Here is a 17,921-nt window from a genome sequence, read left to right as displayed (position 1 = left end):
GACAGACAGCTATTAAAGACATGCTCACATAAGCCAATGGAGAAATGGGACAACCAGCTTTATTCTGAGTATTGCAAAGGTGTGTATTACTTAAAAATAAACCAAGACATAAGCCATATTTCTTTGGGAAAAAAAAATCCAACCACAAGAAGAACATGGCAAACAAAAGAAGCCTGCACTTCAGAGGCTTTCATAACACTGCTTCTAACTAACACATATCACTTCAAAGACTGCATGTGTTATGATGTTTTCATCATAACTATTTGTATAAAGTATGCAATTCAGACATTCATTATTTTTACTACTTAAGCAAAAAATAAAACACTTAACATAGCAATCTAATGCAAAAATGACTTCAGACTCTCAGAGTGTGGAAAACAGAAGAACTACATTCAGACTCAACCTGTATCACAGCAGCATATATAGATGGATTATATACAGACCAAAGATTTTATTCCCCCCCCCCTCAATTTTGCTTTTGGAAGGTACATTGAGCAGCTCCCCGGAAAGAACACACAGCCCCCTTGGCAAGGAAAGGATCCCAACTTCCCACAGCCCCACAAAACTGAGGAGAAAGTGTTAACCTGACTCTTTCCAAGATCAAGAAGGATCCAAGTGACGCCCTGAAAGGCAGCAGAGGCAGGTAGCTGGTTTCACCAGCCACCAAACAGAGCCATCCCACAGAGGTGCCCAGGTGACTGCCCCTCTGCCAGCACTGCCTGTGCCTCCCAGGGGGCTCTGCAAAGCAGTGACCCCACTTGAGAGCTCCCCAGCACTCTGAAGTGTCTGTGAGGAGTGAGAGCTCACCTTGGAAGCAAGGCGCCTCACAGCATCTCCCGCCTGAGTTTTGTATTCAGGAGCAGCAGGACAAGTCAGAGTCTTGACCTTAATGTCACTTGTACTGGTGTCACCTGCTGGAGGGGCACATGGGGGTAACTGGCTTAAGGGAATCTCCGGGCAGGAGTCACCACCTGCAACAAACACAAAAGAGACCAAATTTGCCGGTAGCAGGCTGCTTTTTAGGAAAACATCATAGAGTGTTTTTACTGCTAGAGTAAAAATTAACACTGAGAAATAGCACGACAAGAAACTTGCAATTAGTCTGAAAATACAGGCCCACATTTGCAACTTCACAATTTTAGAACAACTCAACAGACTTTAGGTCAAAATTACAGAATTACTGAAAGCAAAACCATGGTGATGTGAAGAGTTTCCTTCAGAAAATTACACATACGATGCTTCATTTAAACTAACAGTTATTACATGATTGATCTCTTGGGAAACAGAAACAATTTATCACTGCTATTATTAATAATAGTAATATTTCAAGTGCCAGTAGGAGAAGTTGCAGTAACAGCAGCCTCACCATCCTTCCAGTTAATGTAGGCACTGGACTGGTCTGGTGACAGGATGCTAGAAATCCCAGGAGAAGACAGAAGAAGTTTCTCCACAGTTTTATTCTCACCTCTACAGAAATTCTACGGAAGGCACGTGGTATACAGAGGTAACGAACGCTCACTGCTCCCTTTGCAAATTCACGGGAGACAAAGCTACTACAGTCCCATCTCAGAGCCTGGGTACACACTGCCTGGCAGAGGGAAGAGATCCTGCACACTGTCTCATGTTACCACCTCTCTGATGGGCTGAGCCCACACTGTGTATGTAGAAGGTATTGGTCAGAACACACAATTTTAACTTTAGCTTCCTTTGCTCGCTGGAAGAAACACGTGTTTGCTAAGGAGTTGACGAGGCCCAACGACCTCAAGCCAAAGAGCAAACATGTGACTCCTGCTGTCAGCACACTAACCCAAACAAGGAAAAGGAACCTACTTTTGGGGGATGAATTAGGGCTGTTGGAAGCTATTTGCCTCATGCGACTTCCATGGCAGCTGAGTGCCACCAGCCGTGAGATGATGGCAGTCTTCCCAAATCCCACATTTCCAGTGATGACCACTCCCCTGTTCCCTGCTGGGTCAGGACTCTGCAGCTTTTCTTCAATGGCCTGGAACAGCCACTCTCTTCCAACAAACACCGAGTCTGTGGTTATGCTCGGCACCTCGAACAGCAGCGGCTTCAGCAAAATGTCCTGGGGCTTGTAGGGGATGAAACGAGCTGGGAAGAGGTGGCAGGGAGGAAGGTTCATTAGAAGAAACTTGACATGCACTAAAACAGCACAGTTTCAGAAGGGAATGGCATTTAGTAGTCACAATATGACTTTTTAGAGCCTTCATCATGAAAACAATAAAGACTGATCTGCTCAGCTCAGGTCATCTCCATGACCTGAATTAAACTGTATGAATTAAACTGTAAAGGGAAGAAACTACCAGTATAATTTGGTGATTTTTTTATGACTGAACTTGAGTTAATAAGTTGCAGAATCCAAAAAGTTTTCTTAAAAATGCATTAATAATTCTATAAATGGGGAAGTGCCAAATATTTTTCATTTCAGAGTGAACATGCTGCTGAGCATTTCAGTGTTAGGTCTTCAGATCTGTAAAGACACTTACAGAGAAACAGAGAAAGGCAGAGAGAATAAATAATTTTTTCTGCTTTAAAAACCCCCTTCATTTTAAAGTAATATTAAAAAAATTACTACCTTCTTGGTTTTTGTACTTTTGAAGTCACAGGATCAGAAGTTACATGCTTGGTTACTTGATCTATATATCAGGCAAACACCTGACAACTTAGAGAAGAATTTGGGTTTGATTGCATAAAATATATTAAAATTTATGGGAATAATAATGTTAACTAATAAAATGCTCTAAAAATTCATTACCCAAATCTAATGTTACACAAATGCTGTTTCAGCATCCAGCTATGACTATGAAAAGCCATCAGTGAAAAAGCACAGTATAGTGTCTACATATGATCTCAAGATCAGTTTTACCAGTTTACTTAAGATTTTTCTGCTTTTAATTGCCATTGGTTGTGATGGATGCACAGGCATTCAAGTCAAGCTTTGAACTCCAGCATCGTGCAGGGAAAAGTGTAAGCAAGCGTCCTATCTGCAGCCATGTGGAGTGGTGTGTAGGGAGCACCCTGAAGGGCTGCTCTGGAGGATCGTGCACAGGACAGGATCCCTGCAGGCCCGTGGGACTGTGCCAGCTGAGAGGCAGCTCCAGGCTGCAGCGTTACCTTCGTGCTGCGCTCTCCCGCCGGCCGCGCCGTGCCAGGGCAAGCGAATGGAGGTGCGCAAGGGAGCGTTCCTCTGCCCATCCAAGTAGCTCAGATCCTCCAGTTTGGTTGAACTTGTTGCTAGAGCATTAAAGGACTGAAGATTATTCTTCTCTCCACATAAGTTACCAAGAGCGTTATTATTTATTACAGTTCTTCCTCCACATGGTACTTACAGAGAAGTTTTTCTAGACAATGGCAGCGAAGCCATTCATGTCATAACATTTACAAAATGCTTTTCAATCAAGTTCACTAAAGATTTGGTTGGGTTTTTCCCCATTTATATGGCCCTCACATCTGCCTTAACTTCCTCACGTTGCAAACAGTTCTCACATTAAGAGTTTTCTTTTTCACTGTGAGAACAACCACCTCAGCAAGGTCAGAACTGTTAGGAACAGGTTCAGGTATTATCTTATAACACACTACCTGACCCCACACAGAATCCTAGAATAACTGATGGACTTTCCAAGTCCTGACCTAACCAGTACCTAGTAGAAAGCACAGTAACAGCCCTCTGGATGACAATTTTAAACAACCTAGGTAATGCTCATCTCTTCAGTTCAGAACAGAGGTTTTTTTCTTTTTGTCCTATGGAGACACTTTCATACTAACAATGCAACTACAGAAAGATTCCACAGAAATGTCCTACCATTAAGAACATCCTTGTTTTCTACCTCAGCACTTTACCTGCAACGGAGTTTGGACGAGGCATTATTAAAGAGCCAGAACTCTGAGCGTAAGGAAGGGGACCCTCTCCTGTTGGTACTTCTTTTGGCAAATTCTCAGCAGATCCAATGGCCTCCTCTTCTGCAACTGGTGAACAATTATCTGTCCTTCGATCACGACTGATGCCATGATGTTTTCCAGCTCTGAGACTCCCATCCTTGCTCCATTCCAAACTGGATCCACTACGATCATCATTTTCTGAGGAACTGGTTATAGTGGCTGAAAAAGAGTGAAAAAACCCAACTGAAGTACACACCAGAGGAACATGGCACACGTGTTAGAACAGTCAATCTCAAACAGCATTGTGAAGCATAAATGATAAAAATTCAGTGCTGTTCAGGTCTGTCTCACCTAAAATAGGTAATTACATTAGGATGACAAACAGCCTGCACTCACATATTGGGCAAACTAACCTCGACAGAAACCTTCCAGCAACTGAGCTATTTACTGCTCCTTTCTTAGCTACCTACTACATGTTACTGACAAGAAGAGCAAACGAGGCCAGATGCACAATGTAAAAGAACCAGTTGAGTATATTAACAAAATTTCAAATGGTATTAAACATACTGATTTAGGTTTTTAAAGTATTTCAGTGCGCTGCAGTACACAGTAAATCAGAGGGTCAAAGAAAGGGTTTTTTGGGGAGGTTGTTTCTGATGTCACCAGAAAACATTTACAAATAATCTCTCAATACTGGGTGAAACTCTTAGGCAGTAAGATGTGCTTATACTGCTATGAAAATTTCCGATGCTGCACAATAAGCAACACAGATCTAGAAGGATCCTCAGTTAAAGGCAGCTGAGAGCACACAGGTGCCTTTGGATGCTGCTACAGAGCAGTGCCTTCCACTGCTGCAGTGACTCACCCCACTGAGACATCACCAACTGCATTATCCAAGGATCCAAATGTTCCACCTTGGTGGCTGAGGATTATCAGAGTGTGTCTTCAGCTGCCTGAGACTGCATTTAATCAAGGCCCCCTGCAATAACTGAAGGTGTGAAGAATTTGTACTCCCGAAGACCTACTCAAGTACTGTTTCATAAAACTATGCTCACCTCTTTGCCTAAGAACAGACATACACTTCTTTGGGATGTTTAATATTGAAACTACTCGGTTTCATTTAAAACTTTTTTAATTAATTAATTTAAACTCTCATAAAATAACTGAACAACAAATATTTTTTAAAGGTTAAGCCAACAATCAGTGCATTTTGAACACTTCAATCAACAGAGGAAAATACAATACAGGATGAAAGAACATCAGGATTAAAAAAACCCCTAAAATTAAAAAATAAAAAAATCAGTACCAGTTCAGATAATAGTATCTATATGAACTCTGGTTCCTCCCCAGGCTCACAATTTGAAAGCTAAAGCTATATATATGGCAATTCTACACTCAAGTGGCCAATTCCTTAAGTAAAACATTCTGGCATACTGGAGCTGCAATGAAACCCAACCATGTGAGCAGCTCCTGGAACTGAGCCTCGTCCAGGCAGGGGAAGGACCAACTGTTCTCCTTCCACACCACCTGCACTGCAGCTTCAGCCCTGAAGGATGGTGAGGTACTTGTACAACTCTGCATTCCTCCAGCTTAGGCTCACATTCCTAAAGAATGTAAGATCTGACACTTAAATTCAAGAGCTTGTATTCTAAGAAGTACCAATAATATGATACACAATTTAGAGGTAACAGAAGAAAAAAGCTTTTCAGGCACTCCATTAATCCTTGCACACACCTTAAACTGCATTCTGTATGACAAATTATTTCATTTTGATGGTGCTGTCAAAAAAATCTGGCTCTTCCTGAAGTAGGAAATCTTTAAACCTCTGATTCCTCCTGGAGTGAAATGCAGCATCAGGAAACCTGGCTGCTCGAGATTTTGTACTGAAACAGGGGCAAGGATCCAGCAAAGCTTACATTTTGGCCAGCAGCCCAATCTTTTCTCCTACTCGGATCATTGCTAAAGATTAAAACCTGCCTCCACTACTATTATGTCAAACTCAATAGAAGCAAAGAAGGATTCAGCTACAGCAGTAGAACACTGGAAAACTAAAGGAAACCTGAACCGTAACTAAAAAAGAGGCAAAGGGAGAAAAGACACATTTCCCATCAGTCTGCTGGCCCAGAAAACATAGTGGGAGTAGAAACACAAAGGAAGCCCACGTAAGTAGCATGAAAGAGCAAGATATTTTCATGGCTGGATGAACGCTGTCAAAGACACCAGAAAACATATACTTGCTAAGCATAATTTAAAATGCACATTTGCTACTAAAACTTGAATGTTCAGACACATTTGCATATAAGAAGAAAAGCCCAGGTCACTTATCAGAGAGATGCCTCTTCTTTCCTTTCTCAGTTTTATGCCTTTACAGATGCAAGGGGTGCTGCCATGGGTGGCCAGGGGGTGTTCAAATTCTCCCTGAATCTGAGACATGAACAACAGCTCCACAGAGCAGCAGCAGATGATTTTCATGTGGCCCCACAACCATGAACCACACATTGCCTGAAGGAGCTACACAAAAGTTCCCCCCTGCTCTACGAGTTTTCTCCTCTCTGCTCTCACACTCACATACTTCTCAACTCAACCAACCTCTCTTCTCCCTGTATAATAAAGGACTTTTTTTCATGTTTCTTTTATTTTTGAAACTCCTTCCTTTTCAGTAGTTTAAATAAGCAACTTTTATCACTGTGTCCTAAAATATTTTCTTTAAAATATTAGTACTTAGGAGGTTATAAAATGATGATGTAGTTGTCACGCCAATACACTATTTTAAACAAACACGAGGCTAGTTCTGACCTTATTTAGAACATGGACATACTGACTATTTAAAGCTTGTAAAGCCTGGGTAGTAGGTTCACACAGTATCTACATTTGTGCTCTTTTTCCAAAAGCAACAATTCTGATATACCCTTTCCTTTACATCAAGATGTTCACACTGTCTCAAAAGTAGGTCTTGCACCAAGCTGACCACATAACAATCTGCTATGGAATGAGTTCACAAAATCATTTTCTTAAACTGAAGCACTGAAGTTTCACACAAAAGAGTCTTTTGTTGAATGACAAACATGTCTTTTAGGGTAATGGATCAGTAACAATAATTTATGTCAAAACTTACGACTATTAATTTCCTCACTTCATAATAAAATGCAAGAGCATCTATAAAATCAGTGAAATGTCACCAGAGTGATCATCATGGCAGAATTCACAACAGCAGGGAGAGAGCACTTGCACCTGGAATTCCTTCTCCAAACAGAAGTTGTAAATAGAAAAGCACTAAGTTCACAGTCAGAGGCAATGACATGTCTTAAGGTTATTTTGTCAAATTCAAGCATTTCAGATCTAAAACTGTTTCCATTCTTCAGCCTCCCTAAATTCACTCAATCAGCTGGACTGGACTAAACCCAAAAGTTCTCTTTTGTGTATTGAAAAAGCATTGTGTTAGGGGGCACTTTGAGCTTTGGTTTTGTTGGCAATCTTAACAGCTGTTAAAAACCAATTTTAAAAGGAATCGCTTGGTTAAAGAATCAGCATTAAAAAAAGACTAAACCAATAAAGAAGAATAAACCTTCCTACAGCAGGTTATAACATGAAAAATATGCTTTTAACATCTCAGTCTGACCTTCCAGAAAATAACATTAAAGCTTGTCACGTGAGTGCCCAAAGGTGCAGGCAGGTAGTGGTACAGACAGAGACCCACTGGGGCACAGAGCAGAAATAGGGCAGATGGCACAAATGAGGCAGAAAAGGAATTTAATATTTTCTTTAGAGTTGATCAGACTGGCTGAAATACTCAGCTAGGTGGTAAAAGGAGCTGGGTGACAGCTGGGCTGTGAGGGTGGCTGCCTCTCACCATCACTGACTCCCCACAGGAGATGCACCTACACCCTCAGCTCAGTCATCTTTCACTGCAGAATCACACAATTGCACCTCTTCCACGATGCCCCATTTTAGTTTCATTTCCATGCTAATTACTCAAAAGTCTGCACTGTTTTTAAACAGTCTGATTTGATTCTCATAAGAAGTCACACCCATTATTGTTTCCTCAGCTGGAAAGTAAACCAGCTTCAAGCTCTGCTGTGCTTCACCCCTATGAGAAGCATTGAAGAGACCTATATCATGGAAAAGGAAAAAGGCAGAAGAAAATAAGAAATGGAGAAAAACAGAGGAAATTAATTCTTTTAAAGGAAAACGTGGAGAAATTAGAACTGCACTGGGAAAATAAAAGAGGAGAAATGCACACCTAACAACAGCAACTGAGCAACTGTTACAGCCAAGAACAAGGTTTCAGTCTTCCGAGCACAGAGGATTTGAAACAGGATCCGTGGACAGCGCAGGACCGAACACAAGGACGTGAAGCAGCTGTTCAGACTTGTACAACCACGAGGAAAGTGCTGTGTGTTACCTGGGCCTCAGGGTGCTCACCTATGATGCCACTGTCCTTGCTCTCCAGGGTGGAGCTGGGGGTGCTCATGGTGCCGCAGGGGCTGCCCTTGGCCGCCGCTTTGCCGGCGCAGCTGTTGAGGGTGGAGCAGGGGCTGTCGGTGCTGGGTGATGTTGTGCTGCTGGTCAGGGTGGAACAGGGACTCACTCCTCGGCTGGGGACTGCACACTGCCGTGGGAAGAGCAGGAACACTCACTCACAGCAGCAGGACACCGCCCGGCACAGAACTACACACCTCGAGGGCAGGCACAGTAAGAACAAAGCAAAGAGCCCATTTTTCAAGGAAAAACTTCAACAAGTGGAAGCTTTGTCTAGATTGGGAATCTTAATCTTTCATATTACTCTTAAAAAGTGACCTCTGAACCAAAAAAAGGAATTTCACAGATCAGTGGAAGAGCTGCAGTGAGGCAGTTTTCTTCTCTATCAAACATTTTACTGGATATCCTTCCCCTCCACCTCCTGTAGCTATTCTTTGGATAGAAACACTAGAACTGCAGTCTTATCCACGTTTCGCTATCAATGAAACCCAAACTGATGCACTAAGATTTATGAGGACTGGGAATAAACGTGGATAGAGCAAGGGGCAGGAGCAGAGGCTGGCATTTACTGTGAAGTTCTGGTTAGCAGATGACTTTCATATGGACAGTAGCTGCTTGCTTCTCTCCAATCCCTCTACCCCAAATGACAGAGAAAGACTGCCAGACTGACATGAACTTCTCAGGAAAAAACAAACACAACCCTACCCCCCAGCCTGCTCCCATTTTAACACAACACTGATATTTTGCATTCTCAGAAATCACTGAAAACAGAAGGAAAAAAGTTCCTCCTAAATACTAACGTAAGGCTGAGAGAACTCCAGAAGCCATTCACATTCACAGAATATTAGATTTAACCTCTAAGAAATGATGGGGAGTTTATTCAGTTTGTTTGTTTTGAAACTGAGTTGATCTTCCATTCTTAAAAAAACCACTTGTTAAAATTAAAGTACAATTCTATTATTATGTGTCTATTAAAACAGATTGTATTTTGGTAAGTATCAAGTAACTGCAACCAGGAAATAGGGGAAATAACATTAGTCCTCTCTGAAACGTGATGAACATTAAATATATTTCATTATCCTACCATAACTTCGTTTTTCTCTTCCATGTGAGCAGAAGTTGGAATCCCTTCCCCCAGTAAAAAACCCAATCTTGTCATCAATTCTTGTGCTGCAGGAGAACAGCTCGAGTCTTTGTCAGGCTTTGCTTTGGAGAGGAGAGAAAAAAAGGTGGTGAAGATTAGAGTCTTGTATTTGGAAAACTGTTAAAAGAGGTAAAAAGAGTACAACCAAACTATCCATCAAACTTTTAATTGCTGGTGAGTCTTGGATCCTCTGCATATCTGCACAAATCTAGAGGAGTCAAAACCCACCCTGCCAGTCAAAACAGAAATGGTTAAGTGCAACCAGTTCATCCCTGGACTGATGAGCAACTTAACATGACCATTTTCCCATCTGCAGCACTAAGCTCAGTGCTACCAAAGCTTAGTGGCAGGCTGGGATTCTATTTCTGTAATGTCAAAAAAAAGTAGAGGTTAATGACACAGATGTTTTGTAATCTCACAGTTAACACTACAGCTAATACCACAGATCTTTGTTTTGCCTGCTATGCAAAGGACGGACATCAGTTCCCAGCTCTTCTGGCTGCAAAGATATTTAATTCTATCAGTACAGTGCTTTGAAATGTCTCCTGGCATCCAACTGACATAAGAAGACAAAGTTCAAAATGAGGCAACCTCCACCAAAAGCAGCCAAGCACAGCTGTGCCCATGGCAAACACCTCTTGCTAATGGAATCTCACAAACAAGACATTTTCCTTCTTCCACTGCAGCACTTTGGCATCACCCACCAACCTGGGACCATCTGCTCTGGCAGGAAAATTTACAGAGTATTTATTTTTTTTGTCCATTAAAAAAATATATATGTAGGCCTGTCCCATCCTCAGGCATAAACAGCTAATTGAGTAAGGAACGTCATCCTACCACTCTGAGAACCATCTCCTCTCAGGAACACTTAACTCTGGAACTGCCAAGGGGGAGACCCAGGAGCACGTGCACAGCCACTTCCCTAACAGCACAGGTTTTACTCTGCAAGACTGAATTATCTGATTCTCACTTAATCCCAAAAAGAGGAAGTCTATGAAAGTAAACAGCAAAAGATTTTTTTATCTCAGAATTTTCACAAATTGACAGGCCTTCAAATATTTGACAGGAAAATAAATTTTCTCTAAAAAATTGCCATTTTAAAGTTTACAATTAATCTTTAAGTCACAATCCTGAAGTTATAGAGTTTGTGAAATCACCATCTATTATTATTATATTTAAATTATAACATTGACAAGTCTGAGTAAATGCTAGGCACAGTACCAAATTCAGTCAGTAACAGAGATCAAAGCCTGAGGTGTTCAACCCAACAAGCACTGTTGAATCCTTACACAGCAGAGGTTAGTGCTGATGCCCAGCAGTCTGCCTGGGAGTACAGCTCTGTGAGAGGAGGAGCATCTCAACATGGTCACCTTCAGATGAGGGGGATGAGAACTACATGCTCTCCCAGCTGCACCTAAAACTTGAACGCCAGCACTAAAAGGCTGTGAAGGCACAAGAGGGACCAGGGTAACTACACCGTATCAAATAGACGGTGAAAATAATTACAATTAGATCCATATTTGTTACTAAGTATCAAAAATAAGAGCCTTTTTCTGAAAGAAAACATTGGCTTTTTAAACTGCAGTTTCTTTTAAATGACAGCCCCAAGAACTGAGACAATTACAAAGATAACAGGGGTATGATGGCAAGCAGCTCCTCCCAGCCACAGGCCCGTGCAGTGTGCACTCCAGAACACACTCTGCTCTCCCCACAGCCCCTGCAGCTCCCTGCACACACACTCACCGGGGCTGGGCTCTCCTGGCTCCGGGCCCTTCCGCGGGGGCACAGCCGCCTCTCCGGGCACGCGCGGACTTTCCACATACTTGGGCTTCCTGACCGGACCTGAAATGGGAAGGGAGCCGAGTGGATCCAACTTTTCCCAGATGGATCGCAAGCTTCCTGTGTCCTGTATCCTCCATGATGCAAAAAAAGCAGAGGGAATTACTCCTTACACACAACTGCTGCTGTAAGGAGCAGCGAGCTGCTGCGCTGCCACTCTTGAGAGAAACACACGCTCTGGGCTTTTTGGAACACGAGGAAAACAAACTCACTGTACATGGTGTGTAAGCTGCAAGCAACTCAAGCAGGCTGGCTTCCCTCCTTTCCTCCTTCCTGCTGGTCTGTAACTCAGGACTGCACCTCAGGCTCTCACTGTTCCTCCTCCTGGTCTGCACTTCCCGCCCGAACAGAGCGAAGCCCCTTCAGGGAGCTCTGCAGAGGGACTGTAGGGCTGATGCCAACTGCACACATGGCCCTGGTAAATGGGCTTTCCTGTCTGCAGTTTGGGTCTCCAAACAGCATCCCTCTCCTTGGCTCAATATTCAAGGCCACTCCAAAGCTCTCTCAGACATCCCACACTTTGTTTATCAAAACCCCACAATATATTTAGGATGTGGCGTTTCAGCCACGAAAAGCATCCCATCTTTCCTTCTGGCAGCAGCCTCAGATGCTACATTAAGTCTCTAAAAACTGCATTGATTTCTTGCTCATTTTCCTGAGCACTCTAAGGCTGATAATTGCTTTGAAAGAGAAGTTGCATCTCTCTCCTCCTTGGCCTCAGGCTCCCAGGGTCACACTGTCACAGAGTTGGGAAGCTTGGCCACCCCATCTCAGGGTGTCACTCCCCCAGAACAATCTGGGTGGATCCACCTGCTCTTTCAGACTTCCATCTAAAAGTGCAACATGGGAACATGGTGACAATCCAATTTCTTGGCTAAGAAATGCTGGGCAGAAAACGTCAGTCATATATGAACATATGTTTGTATCCCTAATAGAGAGTCTTGAGTCGATTCCACTTTTTGCCCCGAAAGCTCAGAACCGACCGTCAGCAGAGGGGGCTCTTCCAACGCTACTGCCTGACAAAATAAGGGGCACTGGCCCTGCTGGAAACAGCACAAAATACACATTCCTTTGAAATAAATTCACATTCTTTAAGGAGACAATAGTCCGCACCTGTCATTTGTAAGCAGAAGTGTAATCAAATGTATCAAGGTTGAACAACAAAAAAACCAATCATTCTAAAAGAACCAGAACAACATGTAGCAGTCATGTACAACTAGATCAAAATGGAAATACCTTTGGGATGTGTTTTTAATACTCATGTTTTAAGCTGTGAAGGAGACCCTTTACTGAATTTTCTTCCTCACAAACTACTGTGGAAGTGACTTACAGTACTTGCAAATCTGACATACAACATTGCAACAAGTATGAGAATTCACGGTAAGTTTATTTTCATGCACTAATCTAGAACAGGCCACATGAATCAATAAATGGATGAAAAAGGACCCATTTAAATGTGAACTGTATCTGCACAACAGGAGCACTTTTCCAGAAGTGTAAGATGTCTGAATTAGGTCCGATGGAAGGTTCATCTGGGGCAGGGCTTTATCAGCAGCAAACGGCAGAGAGGAATCCAAGTAAGGGAAACCCAGTCCCTGGCGGGCTCCCGTGACTGCTGTTCAGGGCCTCACCATTCCCAGAGGGAGAAGCAGTCACCTGCTATTTAGGAGTTCTAGATGGATTTTCCCTCCAACAACTCACCCCGGCCCTTCTTTCCCAGCCTGCACCCTGTGCAGGTTAACCCAACACCACCTCACACTGTCCCTGCACTGTCTCCTTTTCCCTGCACCTGTCCTTCTTCCAGGCAGACAAATCCCAGTGCAGTCTAGTGCAATGATTCCTCCTTCAGCACCGTCCCACACCACCAGTCGTTTCTGTCGAGCTCTGTCCTACATCCACTGCAGATGTTTGAAGTTGCACCAGTTACACCAGACTCCTCCCACGGAGGACAAACTACAGATTTATACAATTCCATAACAATACTTTTTTAAAATGATCTATTGCTTTCCTAGTAATTCTTAATGCTTTTTTGACTGCAGAAAAGCTGATTTTTCAAAAGATGATTGTAACCTGTGCATCCCCTTCCTTTCCCTCCCATCAGCACTGAGTGGAGCTGTACTGATCCTGGGGATTGCCCCACACAGGTGCAGGACCTGGGACAGGTTACTGCATGCAGGAGGAACAGCTCCCAGAGCTCTCAAGGGCAGGGCACAGAACTGCAGCTGAGATGAAACCGGTTCTCTGACCTAGTCTAGTCTCAAGTAATCAAGTATGCTGATAATTTGTTTATTAATTAGAAGCTTTAACTGAAGTTTAATTTCAAAACTAACTAAAGTTCTGTTGCACATTTATGGCAGATTCTCCTAGCAGTCATCTCTGACACTCACTGATGGAAATGCCCTGATTTCAAAGGAAAGCTGTTCCCTTTCTCTGTTCAAGCATTATTGTATCACTAATTTAAGCCAGCAAACATTTACTTCAAGGGCAGCAGCAGTATCTTTCATTTACACCTTAAACTCCAAACCCACATTGTTTTGGAACATCCTTTATAAATCAGTATTTTCAACCTTTTAGTTGACCCTCCTAAATCAGAGTACAATCAACTACTACCCCTGGAGTTTTATTTCAGGGAAATAAGTTATGCAAGAGTATCACCCAATATATACCTGACCATCAACCTGTGTGGCCGTAGGGACAGAATTAAAGGCAGAACCAATGACCACACTCTTTTCTCTGCTCTATTACACAGTTTCAAAGACTTCAAAAAATATTAATGATATTATTTACACTGGAAACCATGTCTCTAAGTAGCTGAAATCAGACTTTCCTTCTACCACTGGTTAGATAACTTCATCACTATAGCCCAAGCCTTTCCTCTTTCACTCACCATATCCCGAAAGATCTGTAACTTGCTATCATGCTACTAAAACGTGGAGCTTTGAAATCAGGACATTAGTATCATCTTTGTACTACTCCTGCCCCAGATGTGAGGCAGCTAATTTATATTAAATCATCTTCCATTAGCTATTGTTTGTTTAGAGTCAAAGGAACAGCACAGAATGTTTCTGTCAGCAGCCTATTGCCTAGTTAGGTCTTTGTACAAAATAATGACACATAAATGCCAATGCATTCCCAGCACTTTATACTGTTAAGAACTCTCTTCCTTTAGCTGGGAATCGCAGTGGAATGACTTTGCAGTCACAGTGAACGTGGCTTTTCAGTCACCCTTTATCAGCTGTTCATCATTTCCTGCAAGAGAACCAGTCAGCACCAACTCCCCTATAAAAATGTACGTCACTGCCCGAAATCACTGAGTGAGGGGCTTGGTAAAATATTATCTCAAAGACACCCAGATTGCAGTAAGGTTTTCTCAACAGTAACAAAACTAAGAGTTAGATCCTGACCTTCACTTAAGTCTTGGGCAAAAATCCCATTTCCTTCCCCTTTTCAAGGACTTCACCCATCATTTAAAGTTGTTTAGCACACGAACCACTTATAGCAAGGGACAAAACATCAAAATACCATTCTGTGGCTCAAAACTTTTATGTGAACTGTCAAAACCAACCCAAAATTATTTACGTATAAAGCAAAATTATTACTTTTAAATTCTGAAAGGAGAAAAAAACCACTATTGATAGGCAAGTTAAACCAAGAATACCTTTTACAAACTGTATTAGCTATCTTACAGCAATCCTTTGCGCAATGGTTTTTCTTTAATTTTATGTAAAATGGGTCATTAGCCAAGATATTTCTCAGTGCTGACAAAACCCACTTTTCAACACTCTCTGTTCCCAGACCTTATAAACTCAAACCTGTTGAGTGTCTCCACGGGCAGCAGGAATATGGACAGTGTCGCTTGGCCCCCCAGCTCTGCCCCCAGTGAACCCAAGTGATGCCGGTGGGCTGGAATGATCTCAATGCACAGAATGCTGATAAAAGGAGCCCGTGGAGCCCCATATTTAGCCTGGCTCACACAACACTGTGTTGGCACCACTGAGGACACAATCCCTGAAAATTATCAACTTCCTTGTCACTTCCACAGCAATTTGTCTATTAATACATTTATGTTTGGAGATAGGAGTGAAACAAATGAACTGCAAAAGGTACAACAACGACTCTTACACAGTCACTAACATTTGCATAAACAAAGGGTTTTGCAGCAGTCCTCTACCTGATACACCAAGCACAAATAACTGGACTTAACCATATTCAGATATTTCAATACAAGTATTTGCAACATCAGTTAATTTTTTGCGATATGAAATAATATGTTCTATTTAATATATTCTATTTAATAACCTTTTTTCCCTGGGAACATGCACCGCTCTTGTTTTGGTTGCAAAAGTTCAATATGATTTTACTGTGTTACTTTATGTAACATCTGTCAATAACCGAGCTAACACTATGAAGGTTTGAGTAGCTCATTGTTTGCCTTTACCTGGAGACTTCTTGTTTGCCCTGGCCTGCAGGAGGTAGGCCTGGCGTGGCAGCAGGGGCGAGGAGGGCAGGGACATCGACACTCCCTTGGCCACGTTCATTCTGTAGGTGTCCTCGGGGCCCGGCTGCTCCCCAGGGGGCAAATCTGCATTGTGGCCAGATGTGGCTACGGCCTGCGAGGCATTCTCTGGGCAGCAGTCACCTGCTAAAAATAGAATTTTGTCATCCATTAGCTGATGTGCCAAAACAAACACCACAGACTTGCACTGAAATACAAGTATTTAACACATGGGAACGTTTGCCAGCAACAACTGAGCAGGACTCATCTTACTGTGCCCCCTCCACTGCAGAATCCAGATAGCCACCAGAAAACTGTAAATACAAGTAAGCAATATTTTCATTTACGGTACTACAGACAGAAAGGGGGAAGAAAAATCTCACTTTCAACAGTCAGTACTTTCTAGGTTTCAATCTTAGAGGTAAGTTTCCTATGAAGATTCCTATGAAGTATTTTTACAGCTAAAAAGGTGTTTTAGGATCACTGTGATAGCCTGAAAGTCAGGACCACCTGAAATGTTGTTTACTGAACTAGTTGAAGGAGGAATTTAGTTGGGTTACCCCTCATAAGGAATGAAAAGGTAGATCACTAAAAGGTACACTCAGAGATGGCCAGTCTAAGATGTTTTTCCACTTTGAGTAGAAATAAAGAGGCTAAGGATTTTTTTCTGGTTTTTTTGAAATCGAACTTTCACAACAGCCGATTCAAGCACAGGTTTAACATTAGGTGTATTATTCCTTATTATTCAACACAGTAATGTGAGTTTGCATCACAAGTTGTTGAAGAACAAAGACAGATTTGTGATATTCCATTTTTTCTTTGAACATAAGCAAAAAGCAAGGAAGTAGAATGGTAATGCTGCTAAATATAATTAGAAAATACTGGAATTCTTGGTAACAGCTGTTTACTAGATACATTGCCAGGTTGTAAGTTGGAATTTGTGTAAGTATTTCAAGTGGAATGCTGAGAGGTGGGGGGTGCAAGAGGGTTAACAGGCACACCTACAATTCCCTCACTTCTATTTTCCCTTTTAGGATGACACAAACAATCTGTTTAATTCACTGTCTTCTTAGTAGACTTCTGAATTTTGAATTAATCTATCCTTCTCTATTGTATATGAAATGTTACAACACAGAAGAGAGTTGGATGGGGCTAAATAGCTCTAATCAGTAAATTCAGATTATTTGATCATGACAGTAATTGGAAAGATATTTTACAGTTGATACATACGAACACCACTATATCTTAGTAATTTCTGTGCCAGCAGTACTCCAGTCTTCCTTTTCCCTGACAGCCCTGCAGATACTGTGGGGAACAGTCTTCCATGGCTCAGATTCTGAGAGCAGTTTGACTTAAAACCCAAAAATCTTAAATGTGTACCAAAAATTCTCCTTTTCAATCACTTAATTTCCTAATTTTACAACAAGCCTTTGCTTATTGCCACTCACATACCCACAGTGTTCAGACAGAACAGCTCTTCAGAGCAAAGAATACATCTTGAGAAAACCCAACCCTACTGGCTCCAACCTAAGCATGTCATATCCTCGGTGATGTGAACATGTTTAACAGTACTGTGTTCTGCTGAAGCAGAAAAACTCCTGTTATGAGTGGGAATGGTGAGGATACTGTGGAACAGCAGACAGCTATCGGACAAATATCATTCCAAGAAAGCAGAAACAGCACTGCTGCTCCTCCAGGCCCTTTCTAAAGAGCTGTTAACCCATAGCTCACAGACTGAGCTGTGAGCCCTTGGGAGCTCAGAAACCAGGGCCAACAGGGACCCACCCGAAGGTGTGCACCTCCAGCCCCTCAGACACTGCCCAGCCCGTGGCATGGACCAGCCCTTCCTCCCCTCGTGATCCAGGAGCAGCTTTAATGGAGAGGCCTTGGAACAGCCCCTGTCCCTCACAGCTGCTGGATGAGGATCCCCTTTGCTCACACACAATGGGGGCACAGCACGAGGAACTGCTCCGTGCCCAGGGCAGGCACTCCTAGAGCCAGCCCAGGGCCCTGCCCAGGCAGCGCCGACATGTGGAGAGGGCTCGTGGCTCTGGAGCTCAGCCC

At 42.6% G+C, this 17,921-nt stretch overlaps 1 protein-coding gene across 4 annotated transcripts in view; it reads right to left on the bottom strand.

Moving 5' to 3' along the window:
* The window catches only part of TANC1 (tetratricopeptide repeat, ankyrin repeat and coiled-coil containing 1), a 65,141-nt gene that overhangs the window by 17,594 nt on the left and 29,626 nt on the right, over window positions 1-17,921 (bottom strand). For 2 of the 4 annotated variants that reach the window (XM_017823740.1, XM_017823738.1), the window contains exons 3-10: window positions 15,801-16,004; window positions 11,266-11,365; window positions 9,464-9,587; window positions 8,323-8,509; window positions 3,862-4,119; window positions 3,136-3,255; window positions 1,831-2,112; window positions 808-971 (exon numbers count right to left, since the gene is read on the bottom strand). In XM_017823740.1, the coding sequence (XP_017679229.1) occupies window positions 808-971; window positions 1,831-2,112; window positions 3,136-3,255; window positions 3,862-4,119; window positions 8,323-8,509; window positions 9,464-9,587; window positions 11,266-11,365; window positions 15,801-16,004 (1,439 nt within the window). Of the gene's footprint in view, window positions 1-807; window positions 972-1,830; window positions 2,113-3,135; window positions 3,256-3,861; window positions 4,120-8,322; window positions 8,510-9,463; window positions 9,588-10,744; window positions 10,998-11,265; window positions 11,366-15,800; window positions 16,005-17,921 lie in introns of those variants that run through there. The other 2 variants (XM_017823739.1, XM_017823741.1) reach the window with 2 other exon arrangements.

This window comes from Lepidothrix coronata, unplaced genomic scaffold, assembly GCF_001604755.1.
Source record: "Lepidothrix coronata isolate B3197 unplaced genomic scaffold, Lepidothrix_coronata-1.0 Scaffold105, whole genome shotgun sequence".
Classification (NCBI taxonomy): Eukaryota; Metazoa; Chordata; class Aves; order Passeriformes; family Pipridae; genus Lepidothrix; species Lepidothrix coronata.
This window is presented reverse-complemented; position numbering and strand designations above follow the sequence as displayed.